The sequence below is a fragment of the Schistocerca cancellata genome, chromosome 4 (genome assembly GCF_023864275.1).
Source record: "Schistocerca cancellata isolate TAMUIC-IGC-003103 chromosome 4, iqSchCanc2.1, whole genome shotgun sequence".
NCBI classification, from domain to species: Eukaryota; Metazoa; Arthropoda; class Insecta; order Orthoptera; family Acrididae; genus Schistocerca; species Schistocerca cancellata.
In genome coordinates, this window is record NC_064629.1 from 444,742,254 (window position 1) to 444,763,965 (window position 21,712).

The 21,712-nt window shown below is 40.5% G+C and overlaps 1 protein-coding gene across 1 annotated transcript in view; it reads right to left on the reverse strand.

Moving 5' to 3' along the window:
- Positions 1 to 18,376, reverse strand: part of LOC126184243 (neuronal PAS domain-containing protein 4A) — a 1,173,452-nt gene extending 1,155,076 nt beyond the window's left edge. Inside the window, 1 exon segment of the mRNA XM_049926613.1 lies at positions 18,296 to 18,376. Coding sequence (XP_049782570.1) covers positions 18,296 to 18,306 — 11 coding nt within the window. The 5' untranslated portion in view covers positions 18,307 to 18,376.
- Between the last annotated feature and the right edge of the window lie 3,336 nt (positions 18,377 to 21,712).

Sequence of the window (21,712 nt, forward strand, 5' to 3'; positions counted from 1 at the left end):
AACGACACTATTAAGCAATGAAAAATTCGTAAAAGTTGATGCAATTTGGAAATAAATCTTATCCCAATTTTTACTGAAATTAACCATTATTTACCCTATACCACCAATCACATCACATCACAGTGGTAACTGAATTCGCATCGTTCTTTTTAAAACGGAAATCCCATTCAAAAATAACGCTGGAAGAACCGTTACCTTCCACTTAAAATATAGTTTCCATCGACAAAAATTTTTTGTTTAAAACATAGATAACTTTACCCTAAACAATCAGTTTTTGTTTTCACAAAGAACATCCCATCGTCGATGTTTGTCATTCCTCGTAATTTTTGTCCTAACTCGCAACAAGTTTCCTCTGATGCTTTTCTTTTTTTACTTTTCGCTGCACCAGTTCTGTACTAGACATAGAGTAATTTTTAATAATGAATACAAACTGAAAAAATAAAACATATTTGTAGTAAATTGACAGGGCATAATTGTTGATGCAGTCCTCGACTTAGAGCATCTGTACGATTTAGAGAATTTCTACTGTTTCGGGAAGAAGGTAACAGCAGGTGAAGCCAATCTTAAAGATCTTAAGTTTACGATAAATAAGGTGAAAATAGCTTTTAACAAGAAAATGACTCTTTGCACCTCAAACAGCATCAATATAGGAGTAAGAAAAATATTATTAAGACTTTTGTTTGGAGTGTTGTTAATGGGTGAGAAAGAGAGCAACTGGATAACACTGGAACATGAGAGTCCATGCTTTCGAGATGAGGTGTACCCGTCAGATGCTTACAACACCGTCAACAGCCACAATTGCTAGTGAAGCGATCCTTCGGCGAATAATGCGCGTTACAAGCTTATGGAACAGAGCTAAGACATAACGTGACTCCTGACTGGAAGGAAGGACATTAAAGTTTAACGTTCCGTCGATAACAACGTGCATAGAAAAACATGAATAGTTTAATCATTTTGAAGGTGATTTCCAACAGCTGAAACGTAGTTGTTTTAAATGCATTACAAGCAGCTGTTTAACTGTCTTTTATTACAACTACCTGGATCGCTGTTATACCATCATCACAACCACAAAATCAAATGGCTCTGAGCACTATGCGACTTAACTTCTGAGGTCACCAGTCCCCTAGAACTTAGAACTACTTAAACCTAACTAACCTAAGGACATCACACACATCCATGCCCGAGGCAGGATTCTAACCTGCGACCGTAGCGGTCGCGCGGCTCCAGACTGAAGCGCCTAGAACCGCTCTGCCACACCGGCCGGCTCACAACAACATATCATAGCATCTATAAACATGGTAGTTCATGTAATTCCTGTGCCATCTAAACTGCTTAACATATACGGAACCTACCTGGTATCTTTGCACAAAAAATGTTACGTGCAACTAGAAATTACAGTTGTAACTGCGATTTATAATTTGACACACCACTTTTTGTGAAATGATACCACATGGATTCTGCATATGCTTGTCATTTTATGTCATTTTATATAGGACATGAATTATATATATATATATATATATATATATATATATATATATATATATATATATATATATATATATATATATATACCGAAACGGGTAGATGCAATAAGGCAAGTAAAAAGCTGTATGTAATGCATTCAAAAAAAATTAACAGTTTACAAACATTAGCCTCGCAGACATTGCTCGTTCAAAACCTCACACCAGCTGAAACATTCATTTCCGACTATTCGTCCCACATTCAATTCACCGTCCTCTATATAATTTTGAGCACAAGGATTTGGGACATCCCACATTCACCGATTCAAAGAGATGAAACTCCTTAGCTCTGAATGAAAACATGCTGTTGCGGCTTTCAGTAGCTGTAGGAATAAATACTTAGGTGAGTGATTAAGAAGGAAAGCAGAAGGTGGTCAGTGCACGTGGATCACGGCTAGGAGCCGGTTCCGCCAGGACGTGAGCCTGACAATAGCCGCCACCTAGTCTCGCCCAGTAATACCCGCTATTCACGTATATAACACTCCCTTTCGTAGCCGTTCATAGACCGTCCTCACTGTGCAGCTAGCAGTTCAGTCGCTCTCCAAAGTAATAAAAACTTCATGGGGTACAAAAATTCTCACTCCCACAACACACGATAAACATATACTCTCGTCTGGCGTCAAGGAAGACTGAAGTACAACTTACTACAGATATAACCGTTCTCTTTATTGGTAAGTATAATTCTACACATTCTAGACAGCGTCAGCATCCTCCTCTCTAACAAATTACGCCCTTGGAACCATCGCCGTTCTTTCAGTATATAGAGTAATGTAAGTTCCAACAACAATGTGTTCGGCAACGTGCGTGGTTCCAGAGAGAAGATTGCTGTTAAGTCATCAGGAACGAGATGAAAATTCCTTGCACACCGGAGACTAGATCGAATACCCGACCCTCTGATTCCTGAACATACGTCTCAGTATTATGCAAACTTAATTTGACACCGAAACTGTTACAACAATTTTTGAAACTGGATCCACGAGCATTATCTTACAATTCGAATTACATAACAAATCATCATCTGCAGTACTTCGAAACAGACAAAGAATTGAACTAAAAGACTTAGTAAAATATTCTATTCTGGTTTCCACTTTGGTGACACGCAATATAAATGTAAAATAATTTATCTGTAGACATAAAGACTATCAAAACATTAGGTGCATGTAAGAAAGAGTAGAAAAATATACTAATGTCCAATAGTATGTACAGCATTGAGGAATAATGAATTATTCACATTAATGCAAGCTTGCCAAAATGTTCAGGGCCATGTGTGACGTATTTAACTATGTCTTTCACATAAAGGACGTTTGTGCTCTTCCGCCTTTATTATGTCTGTATCAAACAGTGTGACACTGGAAAGCTATTGAAATGAGCTTGGAGAAAAGCAAAAGTACTGTGTGAATGTGGCATTGTGTGAGTAGTGTACTGTCAGTGTTTTGTGTGTGTGTGGGGGGGGGGGGGAGGGGGGTTGCGGTAAGAGATAGAGAGAGAGATTCTAGAGGTGATGAGGTGTGAAACAGAACATAAGATTTTAATTGTTCTTGTACATAATTAAGTAATTAAGTCGAAAACTTGTTTCAAAGTCTCATTATTTTCATCTTGTAGACCTCAAACTGAAAATTAAAAGTGTGTGTATTTCAAAAGGTTCACGCGGAACATATGCTAAGCGAATGTGTGTTGCGTTACGTCAGACGTGCAAAACAACACGATTGGAGAGCAATGTTGTGATTAACAATAGGCAATAAATTCGGACTGGAGAAGGACAACGAAGGAAATTTTCTTTCTTCTTTGTAAAGGAACCACATCGGTCTAACTGACGGAAGGAGGGGGTGGGGGGGGGGGGGGAGAATAATGAAATTCCTAAATAGATGAGAAGGTGAGCCTAGCTTCTCCAGTGTCTCAGCCACTGAGTCACTTCTCTCGCCGGCCGGTGTGGCCAAGCGGTTCTAGGCGCGTCAGTCTGGAACCGCGATACCGCTACGGACGCAGGTTCGAATCCTGCCTCGGGCATGGACGTGTGTGATGTCTTTAGGTTAGTTAGGTTTAAGTAGTTCTGAGTTCTAGGGGACTGATGACCTAAGATTTTAAGTCCCATAGTGCTCAGAGCCATTTTCACTTCTCTCGGTTAGAAGATCCGGAATTTGTGGATTTATGTGTGTGGGAAATAAGCATAGCTCTGAACATAGTTCGCTAAATGTGCGATACCTTTCATTTTGTTTGCTATAAATATTACTGTTCGCAAGATAATATTCAAATCTTGTAGCTGCATATTGTAGTAATTCACATTTAATTCCGTAATTTCTTAAGCAGTGGGTGCAGTTTTGTTCTACGGCTCAAATCTGTGTTACAGTTAATGTCAGTGTAAAAACAGCTTTTCAGGACTGTCAATGGTATCACTGAAAACAATGTGTAGTAAATATTTTAGGCAGCCTCCCGTCATGGATGGGGTTGGACGTCAATATTTGCACACTCATATTCACTGATTCACATACAAGTGCGCACATTTATAAAGAATTGTGGTACAAACCCGCTTATGAAACTACAAGTTCCTTAAGACTTCTATAGGTTTTGAAACAAGAAATCCTCTTTCGTTTCTTGTTTATTACTAAACTACTTTACCAGGACACGAACATATCAAGTAAAATTAATTTCTGATAAATTAAGTACACAGAATAACCGAGTTCTATCGATGGTTGTCAGAAATGATTTCCTGAAAAGATGTCAGCAAATAATTGATGATACGCACAAAATTATCGACTATTATTTCGTTCATTGGTTGAATAAACGACGGAAATGAACGGTACATGCTGTAGGACAGTAGTAGAGCTCTATTCTATATGTTCAGGTATAACACATGTGAACACCGATCACCGTTATATATACATTGATTCATATCAGACTAATTGTTCGGGAAGCGAACGCGACGGCCTTACTCTCAGAAAGCACAGCTTTTTTTCAGTTATTCCGTACGCTAGTCTGTTTCGAGCTTTGACAACTGTCGTTTGCAAACCAACACGAGAAAAGATCAATAAGTACTGCAACACAATACTAAGTAATATTTTGCCTCGGATAATTTAATTTTTAGCTTACGCGGTGTTCGATACTACGTTAGAATTGTAAACTTCTGGTATGAGTCAACTTTGTTCTGTTACGGTAAATTAAATCTATAAAATAATCAATAATTAATGAAGGCCAAAAGACTGCCAAACAAGTTGCACTTCCATAATCCGTAGATATCTAATTGGAGCACACGGAAAGCCGAAAGTAAGAGAGACGGATGCTGCACGAAAATCGTGGGACACTTCACTAGATACAGTGCGATTCATATTATGTCAATAACTTATATTTGGAAAAGCAGAGTGCCCCGGAATGCGCAGTGATTACATCGGTAAATAGAGAAACTGCGCAAGTATCTCCTCATCTAATTCTACAGATACTAAAATTCGAAACAACGTTGAAAAATTTACATAAAATTTATTCCAGCCTCTGGATGGATGCGATCTTCATCCACAAAACAATAGTGCGAAATAAAATCAACGAATATTATACTGTCGTTCTATATGTTTCTCTCCATTTACACGCTAATGAGCGAGTTTTATAAACACTGTAATATCAACAAAAGTTGCGATAACAATGATGATTGATTAAAAGCCAGAAACTCAGCTTCATTACAAGCAGGCAGTCATGAACTAAGTGATGCTGTTTTCTGAACAGCTGCTGACAAAGCTTACACAAGATGAATGGAAGAGTGTATCACTTTAACTTCCTGACAGTCTAAAAATGTGTGACGGGTCGGTAATCGAGCCCGGGTCCTTACATTCTACGAGAAAGGCAGCGGTCCTGTTTGGAGTCCCCGTCCTGCATACAGCTTTAATCTGTCATAACGTCTTGCACTCTGCTGAAGAATTAAAGATGCGTTCTCTACTAACGGATTTATAAATTTCCACAGCAACAAACCATTTGGCGTAATTCTAATGTGTATTTCTGAAATGCTATTAACAGTTACTTCTTGTGGACTCTTTCGATTAACAAACAAAAACTGTACTCGAAAAGAAAGAAAACTTAAAAAGTGAGACCTATAATCGCTGGATGCGTTTTAATTATCTTACTAAGGTTTGAACGTTGGTTCACACTAATATAAACATTTTGAGAGCTTATTAGTAATGCTGAAACAGCTGACTCACTTCTCCGTGTGTGGAATACATTTTGCACAAATGTCAGTCCTGTCAGCAATATTCTATCTAGGCACAATAACATCTGAAGCTAACATAAAACCTTATGCAAAATTTCAATCCGCTTTCCTGTTGTCATATTAGTGTATACATCAATTACATTTACAAGGAGTGACAAGCGTGGGAAATATACCTTGACCCATCTCCATCTAAACCTGTACCCTGCGAATCATTGAGAAGTGTGTAGGAAAACATACTTTTTATTGCACAGCATTTTAAGGTATGTTCCCGATATTCATTCACGGATGGAGCGCGAGAAGAATGATTGTATGATTCCGTGCGAGTTGTTAGCTGCCTGATTTTATCCGCACAAACTTTACACCATGGATACGTCAGGACTGCAGAATATTTATAGTTTGTGGCCTGCGTGATGTAATCAAGCCTAATGGACATTATCAACTCTGTGATACTACTGGCTATCGATAATTCCCTTCGTAAAACAATAACCTCAAACAAATCTCTTTTTACAAAAACGTCATATGTCATGCATTGCCCTTTAATGTTTACGTGAGCAGAATAATTTTCAAGCTATTTAACGCGAAATTATTTAACTCTATTTTGTATTAAATTTTGTTAAATTTATCTAAAGAATATTATCAGTTAATCTAAATAATCTGAAATGTAAATCATTTAAGCTCTTTGGCCTACAAATGTAATCGTTCAATTCTCTCTCTCACTTGTCGGGAAAAGTAGTTGTAGATGGGAGTCCTATAATGCTAGCTGAAATTGTCGGACACGTTTTTGTGCAGACATAACGAACAGTTAGTATTGTGTAGCTCATGTGAGCAGATGAATATCCTATTAATGTGGAAGTTGTATATTATTTGTCGAGTGATGCCTTAAATACAGAAGCATAAATGAATGAACTACCAATACTTCGTAGTTGAAGTAACCCAACAAACAAAATTGTTCTGGAAAATTACAGATTTCTTCGTACAGGAGAAGCTCGAGACAAGCATAACCCGGAGAAGAAGGCGATGAAGCCAGCGTAAAAACAAGATAACTATCAGGTACAACGACTACTTGTCATGAGCCTGTCCACTTTTAAAATTCCTCAAATTGATGTAGATCAGTAGCTAGATTTGTCGACTGTGGTTTGAGATTTTGTTGAAAGTGGCATGTTACTCCTGAATGATGTTTCTTGAAGTTTTCTAAGTGGGTTCTCGAGATATACGCCCTTGACACTGGATAAAATACCATAAGTCAGCAACAGCCCTCACCCCTTTCCCACGACAGTTTTAAGGACGGTGATCTACATTCAATTTACTGACGGGCAGTCTAGGATTGAACTCAGGTTCTGTCTGAGAAGAAACGGCGCGTTGCTGTGTCTGCCTCAGGGTTAGGGAGTTTACAGGGTTGACGAAGTATTGTTGATTTGTCCGGGAGTCAACATGCAAGTGATTTATTATGTCTCTTTAGTTGTATTTAACGGACATGCTAACCATTGGGTCTCAATGAGAAACGTACACTGTTGCCTGGTGGCGGCAGCAGCAGCGACCCCGTCTGTCCTAGTATTTGCTTTGTAGCATTTCGCTGCCGAAACCGGTGGCTGCCGTTGACACAGCACACAGCGTTACACAGGAGGGCGCTAATACCTGAACGGGGATAAAGCAGACAGCTGCTAACAACATCAACTTTTCAGGGTAGAAAGAGAGAGAGAGGGGGGGGGGGGGGGCGGTGGGAGGGGAGATTCATTGCAGAAACTGTAGATACTATCACTCACTCTTGCTAATAATACAGCGCCCCTGTTAAAGTATTGTGGTAATATTTGTGAAGACCCGAACTTAATTTCCTTCCTCCAGGTTCATGGAAGCTATCCAAATAAATTATGCAGTTCTAGCCAGTGCATGCGGCGGCCGCTCTCTAATGCATCGCATTAGAGAGCGGCATTCGCGATGACGACGGTTCAAATCCGCGTCCGGCCATTCAGATTTAGGTTATCTGTGATTTCCCTAAATCGTTCCACAGGCAAATGCCAGGATGGTTCCTTTGGAAGGGCACATTCGATTTCCTACCCACTCTTGCAACAATCCGAAATTGTTCTCCGTCTCTAACGACGTCCTCGTCAACAGGACGTTAAACCTTAATCTACCTTCCTTCCTGTTAATGCATCTTCTCGGTCTTGATATCCACACTATTCAGTGTGTCTTAGCGGGAAACCTGCCTATCGTAAAAGCTGATAGTGTGAACCATACGGAAAAAACATAACACAATGGCTCTGAGCACTATGGGACTTAACATCTTAAGTCATCAGTCCCATAGAACTTAGAACTACTTAAACCTAACTAACCTAAGGGCATCACACACATCCATGCCCGAGGCAGGATTCGAACCTGCGACCGTAGCAGTCACGCGGTTCCGGACTGCAGCGCCTAGACCCGCACGGGCACCGCGGCCGGCCAAACATAACACAAACCGATACCTTATCCTCAGTATTTTCCCAGATACAACTATTTAAAATAGCAATAAATTAGCAGTTTTTGTGTTGTACTGTTAATTTACCTTTACAGCTCCTGTTCAAAAATTCCACTGACAGATTCATAGCGCGTTGATGTACGCGCAGACAGATGTATTGTTAACCATCGCTGTTACCTGAGCTCCAGGTCCAGTAAGCAACACATCTGTTAACATACAGTGATGTGGTTGGTGGTCTTTCTTACCATCTGCGGAAGTAATAAACCAAATAAGAAATTTTCAAATAGGCTTGCATTTATGCGACGATTGAGAATACAGCATACGTTTAGCGAGTGAGCTGACGAAATTGTCACACCCTGACTCGTGTTCGGGAGGACGGTGGTTCCAATGCCCGTTCCACCGCTCCTTATTTAGGTTTTCTTGGTTTACCTGAATCGTCTACCACTAATGCCGGGATGGATCCTTTCCTCATCTGACCTCGCCGTCGACGTAACTTTAAACACAATTCCTTCTCCGTTTTGCTTGCGTTTATGTGCAGTTTTCCCTTAAGAATAGTCCACAGTATCACTTACGAACAAAAATCTCCGTAATTCACACTGTATGTTCGCAAAGTACTGGTTGATAGTTATCTCAGTAAAAATGGTAAGAGCTATAGAATTTAATACCAACCTTTTACTGTTGAGGAAAAAGAAAGCTAAAAACGAACGCCGCAGAATGTTATGGAGATAAAGAAAGGAAATGGAAGAGATGGTTCCACTCTCAAACTTGAAAGAAATGTGTAGCCAAGAAGGGCTCTTTTGGCCCACGTAAAACAAATAGCGAATTCTCTAATACAATTTCACATTTTGATTTAACATAACTATTCATTCTATACGTGACTGAATTATGTTGGCCTCAGTAAAGTCGATTCAGTCGCAGCCTCACCCGCAAAGTAGAAGGTGCAGGAGAAGCTATTACTTTATCCTTCCTTACATCTACAGTTGCGGGACGCCCTAAATTGAATACGCAGTGCACGGACAAAGCGACCATTATTCAGTTTATGTCAATTTTGAAACTATAGCTGCATTTAAACTTGGAAAGTGCCGACAGCGGTGATCCTTGTTACTTACAATTAAATGTTACGCGACAACTTTTCCTTTTCAGCATTTTGTATACAGCAACAAGCGCATAGGACTTACTTAGACTACTTGAAGGGGCGAGACACTCCGGGTGCAAGTTATTAACAGGCACGATTAATAGGCGCGGAGCGCATTCTGCGAGGATTCGCTGTGCTTGGACGCGAGGCTTATCGGTACAAGTGGCGGGTGGCCCAGACTGGCCGAGAAGCGACGACTGATCGCCCAAATTGGTGAAATCTTGCCGCGTGCGACGCCGCGGATCGTAAAACGCTACTGCTGCAGCTGTCGCCCGCCTGCCGACCTGGCCCAGTGCCTGAGGAGCTTCATGCGTCACGTCCATCGTGTGCAGTCATAACCTTTTAGAAGACAGTTGACCAATTAGAGAAGAGTAGCATCACGTAAAGGATACCTTTCTTTGTACGTTTAACTTAAACAAACTTTTTACCCACTGTAACTAAAGACGCACTCGATAAATAGTACCGTTTTTGAGAAACCTCTCAGATGGCGAGAGGACAAAACTTTGCCAGGATTCAACAGTTCACTCCTAAAAGAATAATGGTATTCACGTCTCAGAGTGACGCGAAGTTGTCTAACATAAATAATAACATTAAGAAATGAACACAAGTGTTACACGGCACATTTCCAAAGAATCAGAAGTTCTCAACTGTCCATACTGAAAAGATCATCGCTCAGGACTGCAAGATCTAAATCACCTGCTGCTCGGCTGTTCCCTATACACCAGACAGCAAGCAAAACTCCGTAAATCAGTGGTCAGACTGAGAATTCCTTTGGCAAGAAGTGTCACAAATGTTACCCGACAGCTGTTAGTCTATGTTCCCATAGCAGGATATTTTCAAGAAACGGAGATCCAGTGATAGATTTCAAGATGAGAAGACATTGTGTCGCAGCAATCGTACTATTTGATTCTACAGGTGCACACTGGTTAACAGATGCCAGAGGAAGGAACCGTCTGCAGTCATCTATTCATTAACTAGACTTTTCACCGCGTGTAGTTACGTGTAACGAACAACTCCACAGAATTCTCTACAAGTGCCACACAAGTTGCAGTTACTAACATCATCAGCACAAGACAGTTATATGACTCCTTATAGAAAAAGTACGAAATTGTACGTTTGTATTATCCTCATTCACAGCATGTCATTTATAACAATGATTGTGGTACACCGGAACCTCACTGTAACCCAATCAGATAATTATGTACTATGCGAACATATGAAATAACAATTTAGTTGGGTAAATAGCTGACTAGCTAGATACCGTGGAAAAATAAATAACTAAATGGCTTTCAACAGCAGGAAATAAATGACGTAGGAATGAGTTCAGCACTCGGATAATTAAACGATACGTCATTCGTAAAAAGCATTAAAAAGAGTGAAGCAGTCACTGAAGAGACGAGTACAAGAGATTCGTCATCAACCTAACCAAGAATTCCTATATAACGATGCAATGGCAAATAACAATATAAATAAATATAATACATTGTTCATAAATACCTAAAAAGCACATTATTCCTCGATTGCAAGGATTGGAAATTAATTACTGGAAATAGTAACAACTGTAAAACATCTACAAGTAACCACCTGGAGCAACCTAATGTGGAACGACCACTCAAAACTAGGTGTACTGCCAGTCAGTTCTTGGATCCTTGATATTAGGATTAATAGAGGACATAGGGAAGAACCAAACAGTACTGCGTATGTGAGTACAGTGTCTTAACCACTACGCCACCTTGCGATGTATTTAGTACATATTCCACTTCCTGTTGTAAGTATATCATAAAATTGTTTATTCAGAACGAAGATTGCTGTGTTTCAGCTATATTTTCCAGGAGTTAGGAAGGAAAACCGCTAAAAATAGTGACTGCATTTCCACGATAAGAAACCTAGGAAATAAATTTGAATTATACATCTGGGAAGCACGTTATTGGCAGTTGCACGCATATATTTACATGTTATGTCAGTTTTTGTTTCGGCAAATATAAATTCCGATGATTTCGCCTTCTTAGCCAATCTTGAAAATGTATTATAAGGTTAAGAGCTTTGTCAGATTGTCTAACCGTATTTAAACTAAAGATAGATACAAAATATCTAATAATATTCACAGATAAACTGACGCGAGGACAAAAGAAACAATGATTGGAAACACTCGTATAAGCCAACTAAATAAGTTCTGTATTTTAGCAGAACAGCTAATGACAAAAAGACTTTCATGGATAATAACAGATGAATTTCAACGACCAAGCAAATTCTTTAGAAATCAAAGAAAGCTGTATCATAAATAAATAGGAAAAAAATTTACAAAAAAATATGTTTTTGGCCGATTGTAAAATGTGGGCGTGAATTGTTATCAAACAATGGAGAAACTGTAAACAATAGATTTGCGGATATGGAAAAGAGCAAAAAAAAAAAACCCATTCGGGCGGAGAATGGACGTTGCTCAACACCATACGAAAGATAACACTCAAGCTAAGTGCCCACTTAATTCGTCATAACAGCTTCCTGAGGCGTATCTTTGAAGGAATTATTCTGGAAAAAATTAAAGGACAAAACAGGGCAGAGCAGGACATCACTGCGATCAGTGGAATGAATCATAGAATCTAGGACGAGCTGATAAAAATTGCGGGAGACAAAGAATAATACCGATATCAACAAGGAATAACCTTTAGAACACGACGATGACGTAAAAGTGTGTCTATGTTGTTGAAAAAATTACTGTTGTATCTCAAACATATAGAAATTAATACCCATTATAAGTAGTAAATCCGGCACATGCCTGCAAACATCGGATTATAACCACTCGCAGCTGTTTTGGAATTAATTTCCATCTGGATTTTAGATTCTTTATTTAGGAAGCTTCATTCCTTGTTAGGAAACGCCATATATTGGAGCTTATGTTTAGCTAAATTATTGCTAACGAGGTCGCAATAACAGAGCAGAAAACAAGTTGCCGTAGACATGATTAACAGGAATGAATGCAGTTCTTAAAACAGATCCTGTGATATCCCAAAACTGAAACTACCTTCAAAGTGAATGTTGGATTGACTTTTAAATGTAATTATTATATAGGCAGTTGAGGTTTTCGTCAGCAGTATTACAGTATCTTCGACAGGCTCTGCTTACGATCTACGAATTCGTAATAGAAACACATATATCAATCAAAGTAATATCAGGGACTAAAGATACCAGAGAGGTTGTGGAATCGCAACGAAAGCTTACTTGAACAAGTATAAAATAGTAGCTGAACTATAATATTTCATTTCTTTTCCACCGTACTTTGCTGACAGTAACTTAGTACAGAAATAATCTAAAAAGGGGTCTAGTTTCTATCGAGCCTTTTATTGTGTGTTACTGGAATATAAATTCAACACACACCTTTCCTTTCACTATTTGTCTCGCACTAGACGCTAATGCGAGATTTCCTATGCAACCAAAAGCACTCACAAAATTTCATAAACAATTTTTAATTGCAGAAAACAGTCGTGCAGACAGGTGAAAATGGTGCATGGCAGAAACAGTGAAAAACAAAGCGCGGATAGTGAGTTAGAATTTGGATTAAGATCCATACAACTAAAACAGTTTCAGAGACCAGCCCTCTGAAAGGGAAACACCAAAACATGTTTGTGCAGCTCAACTGTTGATAGAAAGCGCGCTAGCACCAAAGGACGTTGCATCTTGGCACAGTAACGCTATTCACATTATGAAGGAAGGTAGTAGCTTACGTACCATTGTTCCGGCGCGCCAGAAGCAGTTACAACTGTAGCACACGCATTTATAAATCCGTACATTCAGCGCGGGCAATAATTTCTGTCAACAATGGGCCACGCGCTGCAGTGTCACATCCTGCCGAGGAATGGCTGCAGCAGCTACTGCACGGGCGCGATTTATGCAGGCACAAATAATTCTCGCCGCTGCACTGAATAAATTCTGAAAATCCCTGCCGTGAATGTTGGGCGTCGAGTTTGCAACTACTTAACATTGCGACTTGCAGTGCGTACGTCGGAGCGAAAAATGACGGTCACTTGTTTTAAAAGGGGCGCAATACTTTGTAGCTGCAGCATCGGTTGCCTCGGAATTATTTCACTGCTATGCTCATAACAGCAGTTCACAAAATCCGTACGCGCGAATCCGCAAGCCAAGAGACCAGCCCAGAAATAATTACTCAGCTCTTGGCTACGCTTGCAGAAACTCCTTCACAAACGGAGCGTGAGCACGTACGGATGTCAGGTCGTAAACGTCTTTTACATCAACAATGGTATCCTCCAGTTCCCCGAAAATAAATGATATTAAGCACTCAGGTGACACAAAATGTGCACCATCTTACATTGCAGCGAAATTATACTTCTTCAGAAGAGCCAGCTCCGAACAATTTGGCGGCATGGTAACGTGTGTTTCTTAAATATTCTTAACAGTCGTTTGGCTTGCATTAGAATTACTACTTATCATGGACAGTGAGACTTTTCAGAAAAATTCCTCGGTAGGAAAATTTACCTCTTTTGCACGGTATAAGACGCTGACAGAATTCGCGACTGTCAGTACAAAAAAGATCGTTCTTAACTGTTCACAATTTTTACCTTAAAGTAAACATGATGATTACATCCGCATATTGTAAGACGCAAAAAAAAGAACATCTTCGATCATTTACAGAATGGTGAGGTATCAAATTTATACGGAAGGAAACAATTTTTACAATACTTACTTCACGAAGCAACTGGATTTTAAAACGATATTTCTTACCCTATTAACCGATTATCAGTGAACAGTGACGTCTTACGTGCATTTTGCACCAGGGCCAACTGCCACATACTGCAAAATTATTCTCTGTAGACTGATGAACAAATATTTGGAGCTACAGTCTGGAAACGCGCGACCGCTACGAACGCAGGTTCGAATCCTGCCTCGGGCCTGGATGTGTGTGATGTCCTTAGGTTAGTTAGGTTTAAGTAGTTCTAAGTTCTAGGGGACTGATGACCTCAGTCCCATAGCGCTCAGAGACAAATATTTTGAGGGGAAATGTAACGAGAAAAAAATGTTTGTCGGTGAATGAGCACTTTACAAGTTTTAAATGCAACATGATATCTATAGCTACGAATAGGTGTCCGATTTTGACGATTTTGCAGCATTCTCTCAGAAAATTCGTAGCGAAAAGTCTAGAAGTAACGCTCATAACGAGATGAATTCACCTATTTTATCGATGCGTTTAAACGAAATATTACGTTCTGTTATTTTTATTTTTTTCAGTGCACTTCATTGTGAAACCCACGTGGTAAATTATATGAGTGGCGGTTGTGCCATGTTGTTGAAACTGTTAAGGTACGGAAAGTGAAGCGAGAAGCAAGTGTAGTTACTTAGTTGATGCAGTTTTACAGCTCACTCGCAGGCGGCACTCATTCCGTTTCTCTGTCGATGAACATCATTTCATAGGTCAGAGAGAGACTGCTTTAGTAAAATTGAAACCCTTAACAACACGATGCATCTTCCACAAAAATAAGGAATTTCTGTTTGATACGATACTGCAGCTTCGCGAAGTGGCAAGAAAATATCATCGAGCCGCGTTTGCGTGTACGTTTATCAGGTGTTTTCGCAGCGGTTCTTCTGGACAGCCGACAAGGTGGGTTAGTGATAGGAAGCAAGGCTAGGTGTAGGGTACAGAGCGGAGTGTGCTCGGCCGGGGCCCAGGCAAGAGCTGCAGCCCAGTTGTTCCGGCTGCCAAGGTCAGCCCTATAAGCACACGCGGAACTCCCAACACACGCACGTTACACGCACCTGCGTGCGCCCTCAGTTCGGTCACTCTCCTAGCCGTACTTAACAAATCGCCCGCGGAGACAAATCTGTTGCAGCGAATCGATTCCCATCAATTTGATTGCTAAAATCCTCTCCTCTATTATTTATTTCTTGTTCGCGAGTGACAGCTCCTCTTTCGTTCTCTCTGAAACTGCGTTAGATATGAAAATTCTGAAAGAGAAGTCCCCAATACAGAGGAGCCGTCCGCAGCGGAAGTACCCTCGCCGGAAAATCGCGTTTGCCGCTCCGCTTACTGAAACGAAAGCTTGCAATCTTAATTGCGAGTCCTTCGCAGGTAAATAAACTGTATGAAAATTTTCTACAGTTGAAACTGTTAAGCATCTCCTTTGCGTCATCAAACCTCTTTTACAGCACTGACTGTTGAATAAGAAATATCGTAATGCGGATGTCTACCAGAATTTTAATGGTATGAAAACACTTTAAGCAGCGTTGATGTCATTTAAAAGCTAGTCGCACGACAGCACTGGCAACTCTAGAGCTCGCTATCAGTTATAACTAAAAGTTTGTACCATGGGAAACCTGTACATATAAATTATATATTGGCGTATTTCACAATGGTTGTGACGTTGTCAGTGTAGAGTAAAAGTACATTATGGAATTAGTAACTAAGGTATTGGTTTTATCCATTAAATATTATCTTTGAAGCCAATTGAAGCATGTACGAAACTGGATGTGCGGCTACAGTCTAATAATTTTTCAGCTGTATACTCTAGATGCGTGTCCCGAGACAAATAATTGATTGAAGAAAAAGTGGAAGGAACACCTGACCGCTTATTACCGACACATTTCTGCTATCACTTTCTGATCACTAAGACGTACCAAAAACTACGGGACACGACTTTCAGTTTTCAAATACTACTTTCCTCTGACAATGTATCCTTTCTCACAATTTTCAGAGATGTTTTAAAACAGTGATCATTGTGAAATAGTGCTATGTCACTAAAGCCACATGGCCTACGTTGGTAAAGAGAAATCGAGGCGTTGCAATGAATGCTTATGTAGACTTTTGTAAAAAGATACTACTTTTAATTCGTCAAACCTGTTAAAACAAGACTTTTAGTGGTTAGAGATATTATTTATCACTGAAGGAGCTTCAGTGTTCAGTGCATTATTAACGAGCAACAGTGACAACAAAGATCTGTGTTCATTAATATTGCAATGATGCTGCATCGTCACAAATAATAAACGTGTAAAAGCCGTAGTTGAGGACATCGTCTATAGAGGGCGGGGCACACTACAATTATAGTTCTTCTGAAAATTTTTACAGAAGCACCTAAGGCGTTCAAGTACGTGCTCTATGTTATGTTCCTTAAATTTAGGCTTCGCTGAATCATAAAAACTACTCCTATGACAGAAAATTCAGCTCCTAGCAGTTCACCCACGCCTTCTAAAGACGCCGCCTGGCATATAAAGATGTGTGAAGTCCTTTTCGTGTGTTATATCCGACTTTTGACGACCTATATGTATGCGGCGTGTGGGAACGTCTGTGGTAAAGTGTTTTACGACAAGAAAATAACATTCGTGTCTGCAGACCACTGCTACGCGTCATTGGAAGTAATACGCAATATTCATAAATGTTATTTACTCCTGGACTCTGCGGACGCCGAAACGGTTCCCAGCTTCACGTGCCGTCGTTTCCACGCCACACGACTGTAAAAAACGTCGCAACGCGCATCAAATGTCGCAAACAGAGTGTGGGCATGTACAGATGTCAGAGCGTAAATGTCTCTTGCGACAGAAAAGCTATTCGGCTAGTGTCTCCGAAAGCAACTGATGTATAGCATTGATTTATTTATTGCCTCAGGTAGTAAAACATTGCCCTTGTATGAACTTCATCTTACACTTGAAAACTTACGGACAATATAAGTGTAACAAGTTAGGACTATATTTATTATGATAAGCATTATTACGGGACTAGTTTCATTACTTTTTAATGGTCTTGTGTTTCAGATAAGAACCTCGACAAACTCACTTTGCAAAATAAAAGTAATATTTTTTTCTTCTGATAACAGATAAATTTAGAAAAAAAAAAATAGAAATAGAGAAATGGACTTTCTGCAGCCACTGCAGAACTAAATGATTGTATATTCTGCAATTGGCCACGTTTACACACAATCCAATAAATTATTAATTGTGTTACTGTGAGCACAATTCAAGCTTTATATTCACATAAACACTCCTCCTTAAGATGCAAGCATTAAACTCTGAAATTTAGCTGTACTGTGTTTTAATACAATGAACGAAAAGTACTTCTCCAAAACAAAATTTTATTGCAAATTTACTTTAATAGAACAAATATTCATTAACGTTTTGCAGATTATTCCAGTCATTACTCTTTCCATCGTTCTAATATACGTGGAACCGTTCATCGACAGAGTATTCTTTGAAAGGAAACACTTAAAATTAACTACTCGATTATGACCAGGAAACAAAGTAGAAAGCGAATATCTGGAAATCACATCCAAATAAGGCGTGTCACGCTACTATTACAAAGTATGTGTCTAATTTTGATAACTGTTTCAATAATGTAGGTACGATATTTTAAAGCATTGACGTTTCGATAGTGATAACTATGGAAGAATTCTGGTAAATTAGACACGGACTAACGTTGCAACAATGTTCAGAATTGTTTCAAATGTGTGCCGAAGTAGTACTTTAATGAAGACAAGCAAATCTGCAATAGATACAGAATTGCCTTGAATGCTTCATACTAAACACAAAAATCACGATTAAAACATTACCGCAACCCGCGCTAAGAATTTACACCTTCTGTTGCAAGAAGCTGTGACAGTTAAGAAAATTAACAAAGCGTATGGGTGATTCACTAGGGTGACACTCGTGGGATCGTGACGAGGAGACACCGGCCAAATTCTGATGGTGACTTCAACGCACGAACAGGACAGTAGCACCACTGAAATACAGCGCACTTCTCACACGCTGGGTCACACTGAACATAATTGTCGGCACACCAAAAGGTTTGGCGAGCGCGCCGAAGACACCGACGGACTGTCACGCCTACTTCTTCACCCGCGCTTCGAGATACACGCCGCAGATGACATTTCGGCAGATGAGAACCAGAAGGAAGCGGCGCCGACAGCCGCAAAAGACGGACGAGAGAATATCGGCTCTTTCTCCCGTTTCGGCGTGCAGAGAAGAGCGGCGTGTTGTACTGAATACTACGGACATACCGTGTGAACATGTTGGCTATGTCGTCTTGCTGTACGTAGGACGCATGGCTGTTGCAGCACGTGAGTAAAGACCCGGACACGCGCTGGGCGCATACTGCGGCCTGAAGGCGCGTTGGCGCCCTCCCCGCTTCGCGCTCGCCTGCTACGCTATTGGTGGGATCCCTTGCCCGCCTGCCGCGCTCATTGGAAGGAAATCTTTCACGGCTGGGGAAAAAGGAATCGCACGGAGCAGCACAAGAAGGAGAGGAGAGGAGAGGAGAACAGAGAGAGACCGGGCGACGGAGAGAGAGAGAGAGAGCCGGCGACGCGCAAAATAAAACAAACCCTTTCGAATAAGACGGAGGGGAGCGGTTTTTATTATGCTCACGTTTCGACGTCCGCCGGTCAGCTAATGCGATAAATGCGCTCTCGCTTAATATTGTTTGTATGTGCGAACGTTTTAAATGTGGTGCGGGTGGGACGCCTTGAAGACTTGTAGAGACATCTCGTGAGCGACTTCAGAGTCCTGCCGCTGGTGCTGTCAAAGACGGGAGGACGACCGGTGGTTGTCACCACTGGCCGAACCTCTAATTGCAGCTCATTAAGAGCATGAATAAGCACCGCCGAAGCATCCACATTTGTTACTGTTGCATTACGCTTACCTAGTACGCTGATTGCATATGAGATGGCTGCAGCTAACGATTTCATAAAAAAAAGGAACAAGAATGAGTTAAGGAAAGCGACTGGTGGAGCTCATTCAGAAACAATCAAACATGGTTTCTTTCCTTTTAACAGCATGATTAGTGGGTAATTTCCTCTTCTGTTAAAGGAGTGACCGATAGATAGATCTATCGCATGCCGAAAAGAAAATCAACACAAGGAGGCAACGATGCTCCATTGCAAGAACTGAGGTACGAAACTGGATCCAAGCTGTTCACGACGACATAATTATATTCACAAGCTATATTTATTCAGTTATATTAAATTTTCGTAACATTTGATACATTTTGTAAGGCTTTAACCTCTCATCGACAGTGAGATCGTTAAAAAATCTGCATCTTCAACGTATGTGGGGGGAGACCTCTCTGTTTCTAAGTAGCACTAAATAGATTTTAAACACGACACACACATCACCGACGCAGTTCCATTTGAAAGTGGTCACAGGCGAAAACTGGCAAGTAATGTAATTTAATAAATGATGCAATAAAAGACATGTTGTACAAAGAATTAGAAAGCATACGGTGGATAATTATAATTGTTTTATAATTCAGAAATTACGTCGAGGCTGTGGACCTACACATGAAAAAACTAGTGGAATTCCAAAACAATTTTATGCTATCTACTTTCGTACCTATGAAAAATTTACGTAAAATATTCCGTTCCAAGAGGTTCCGAAACGGAAAGGAAGGAATATTGAATTTTAATGTCCCATCAACAAAGAAGTTAGATTTAACACATTTTCGAACTAGGGAAGGAAATCGGCAGTGCCCTTTCGAAAGGAACCTGCTCAGTATTTGCCTGAAGCAGTTTAGGTAAACCATGAGAAAACGAAATCTGGATGAGAAGACCGGAATTTGAACCGTCGTCCTCCTGAATGCGCGTCCAGTGTCTTACGATCGCGCAATCTCGCTCAGTGAAGACGTTATGTCCTCATAAAGACGTTCTACTGCTCCAGTAGAATGTTGGCTTAAGATTATTTATTTGCAGAAGATAACAGATACGATGAAATAAACTGGATGAAATACTGTGAAAGTTACTGTGTTTATTTCATCTAAAATGTTCCGCGTAAATACATAGGAGGGTTGAGCTGCATAACAACACTGAAACACAAAAGAGGGAAGTAAGATTAGTGTATAACGCCCCTTCGACAACGAGGTCATTATAGATTATGCACAAGCTCTGATTCATGAAGGACGGGAAAATAAGTCGGCCGTGTCCTTTCAAGGGAACCATCCCGGGAAATTAAAATCAGGTTGGCCGAACGCGAATCTGTAACGTCGTCCTACCGATGAAACACAGACCAGAAATACTATGTCTTGAGAATACCTCATCACCAAACCTATCTTTTGTGTCCCCGACTCACCATCCTCATCTATATTTTTCGTAATTATAGTAATCAGTTCAACGCCACGCCGTGGCTGCGTTAAACTCCAAACCTTGTGCACTATGAGCGATCACTTAGTCTATAATTGTTAGCAAAAACATGTTATATACGTCGTTGTTAGCAAAGACATGTTACATACGTCGTTGTTAGCAAAAACATGTTATATACGTCGTTGCCGCGCCCGGTAGCCGCGCGGTCTATGGGCGCCTTGTCACGGTCCGTGCGACTCCCCCTGTCGGAGGTTCGAGTCCTTCCTCGGCCATGGGTGTCTGTGTTGTCCATAGCGTAAGTTAGTTTAAGGTAGTTTAAGTAGTGCATAGGCTTAGGGACCGATGACCTCAGCAATTTAGTCCCATAAGACCTTACCACAAATTTAAAAAATATACGTCGTTGCCTGAAAGATTTATTAAACAATTATGCTAATTATAATTAAAAACTGAGACAGAAAATCGAGTCTGCCCCTGACGTTATATTATCCCCGCATGCCGTCGTAACTAGAAACATTACGATAGGGCAGTGCAAAAATTTCCGTTTATCCTCTTTTGAAACTATAGTGACAATTGTTGACGAGAATGAATCTAAAACGCTCCTTCTCGTCCTAACACGGATATTCCATAGCATCGGGTGAAAATCACTCGCGGACACGACTAGAATTCACCGACTCTCAGCGCTGTGCAGAGTGCGAGACAAACTACGAGACGTATTGCTCCGTAGACTTTACTGCATTTGCGGCGGACTCGAATCAACTCTGCAATGCAAGGGTCCTCAGTGTTGCTCTGACTGGCGGGACACGGTTAATATTGCTACTGCTCCTGTACCAATAAGCAACTCCCTGTAGCAATCCCACTGCTTTCAAAAAACTCTGATATGACCACTACATTGGTAAATGAACATCGCAGACAGTTACGTCACCGCCCCAAACTGGTTTTTAGCCTCTCCCGCCGATAATCTTCCCCATAAACGAAACAAGATGGTCTGTTGTCAAAAATGAGAAGAACGCACACAAAAACACCACATTTTAAATATTAACCGGAACAAACAGAATTTATTGTCATCGATTATACCTGCGCCAAGTACGATTCGTTCGTTAAACACCTCCTCCATTTAGCTAATGGCTCCAGGCTATGCTATGCGGCCTCTGCCTACCGACTGCTACTAAACTGTAATACTCACCTAAAAAGCTCGTAAATGAGCAAGCCAGAACCCACGCCCGCGAACGATAAACATCTCTGAAATGTTTCGAAGTTTTCCGGATAGGCAGAACAACTTTACTAATAAGTAAGGATCGCTTAGTACTGCAGTGACACATCCAACAGTCTTTAGAATATCAGCTC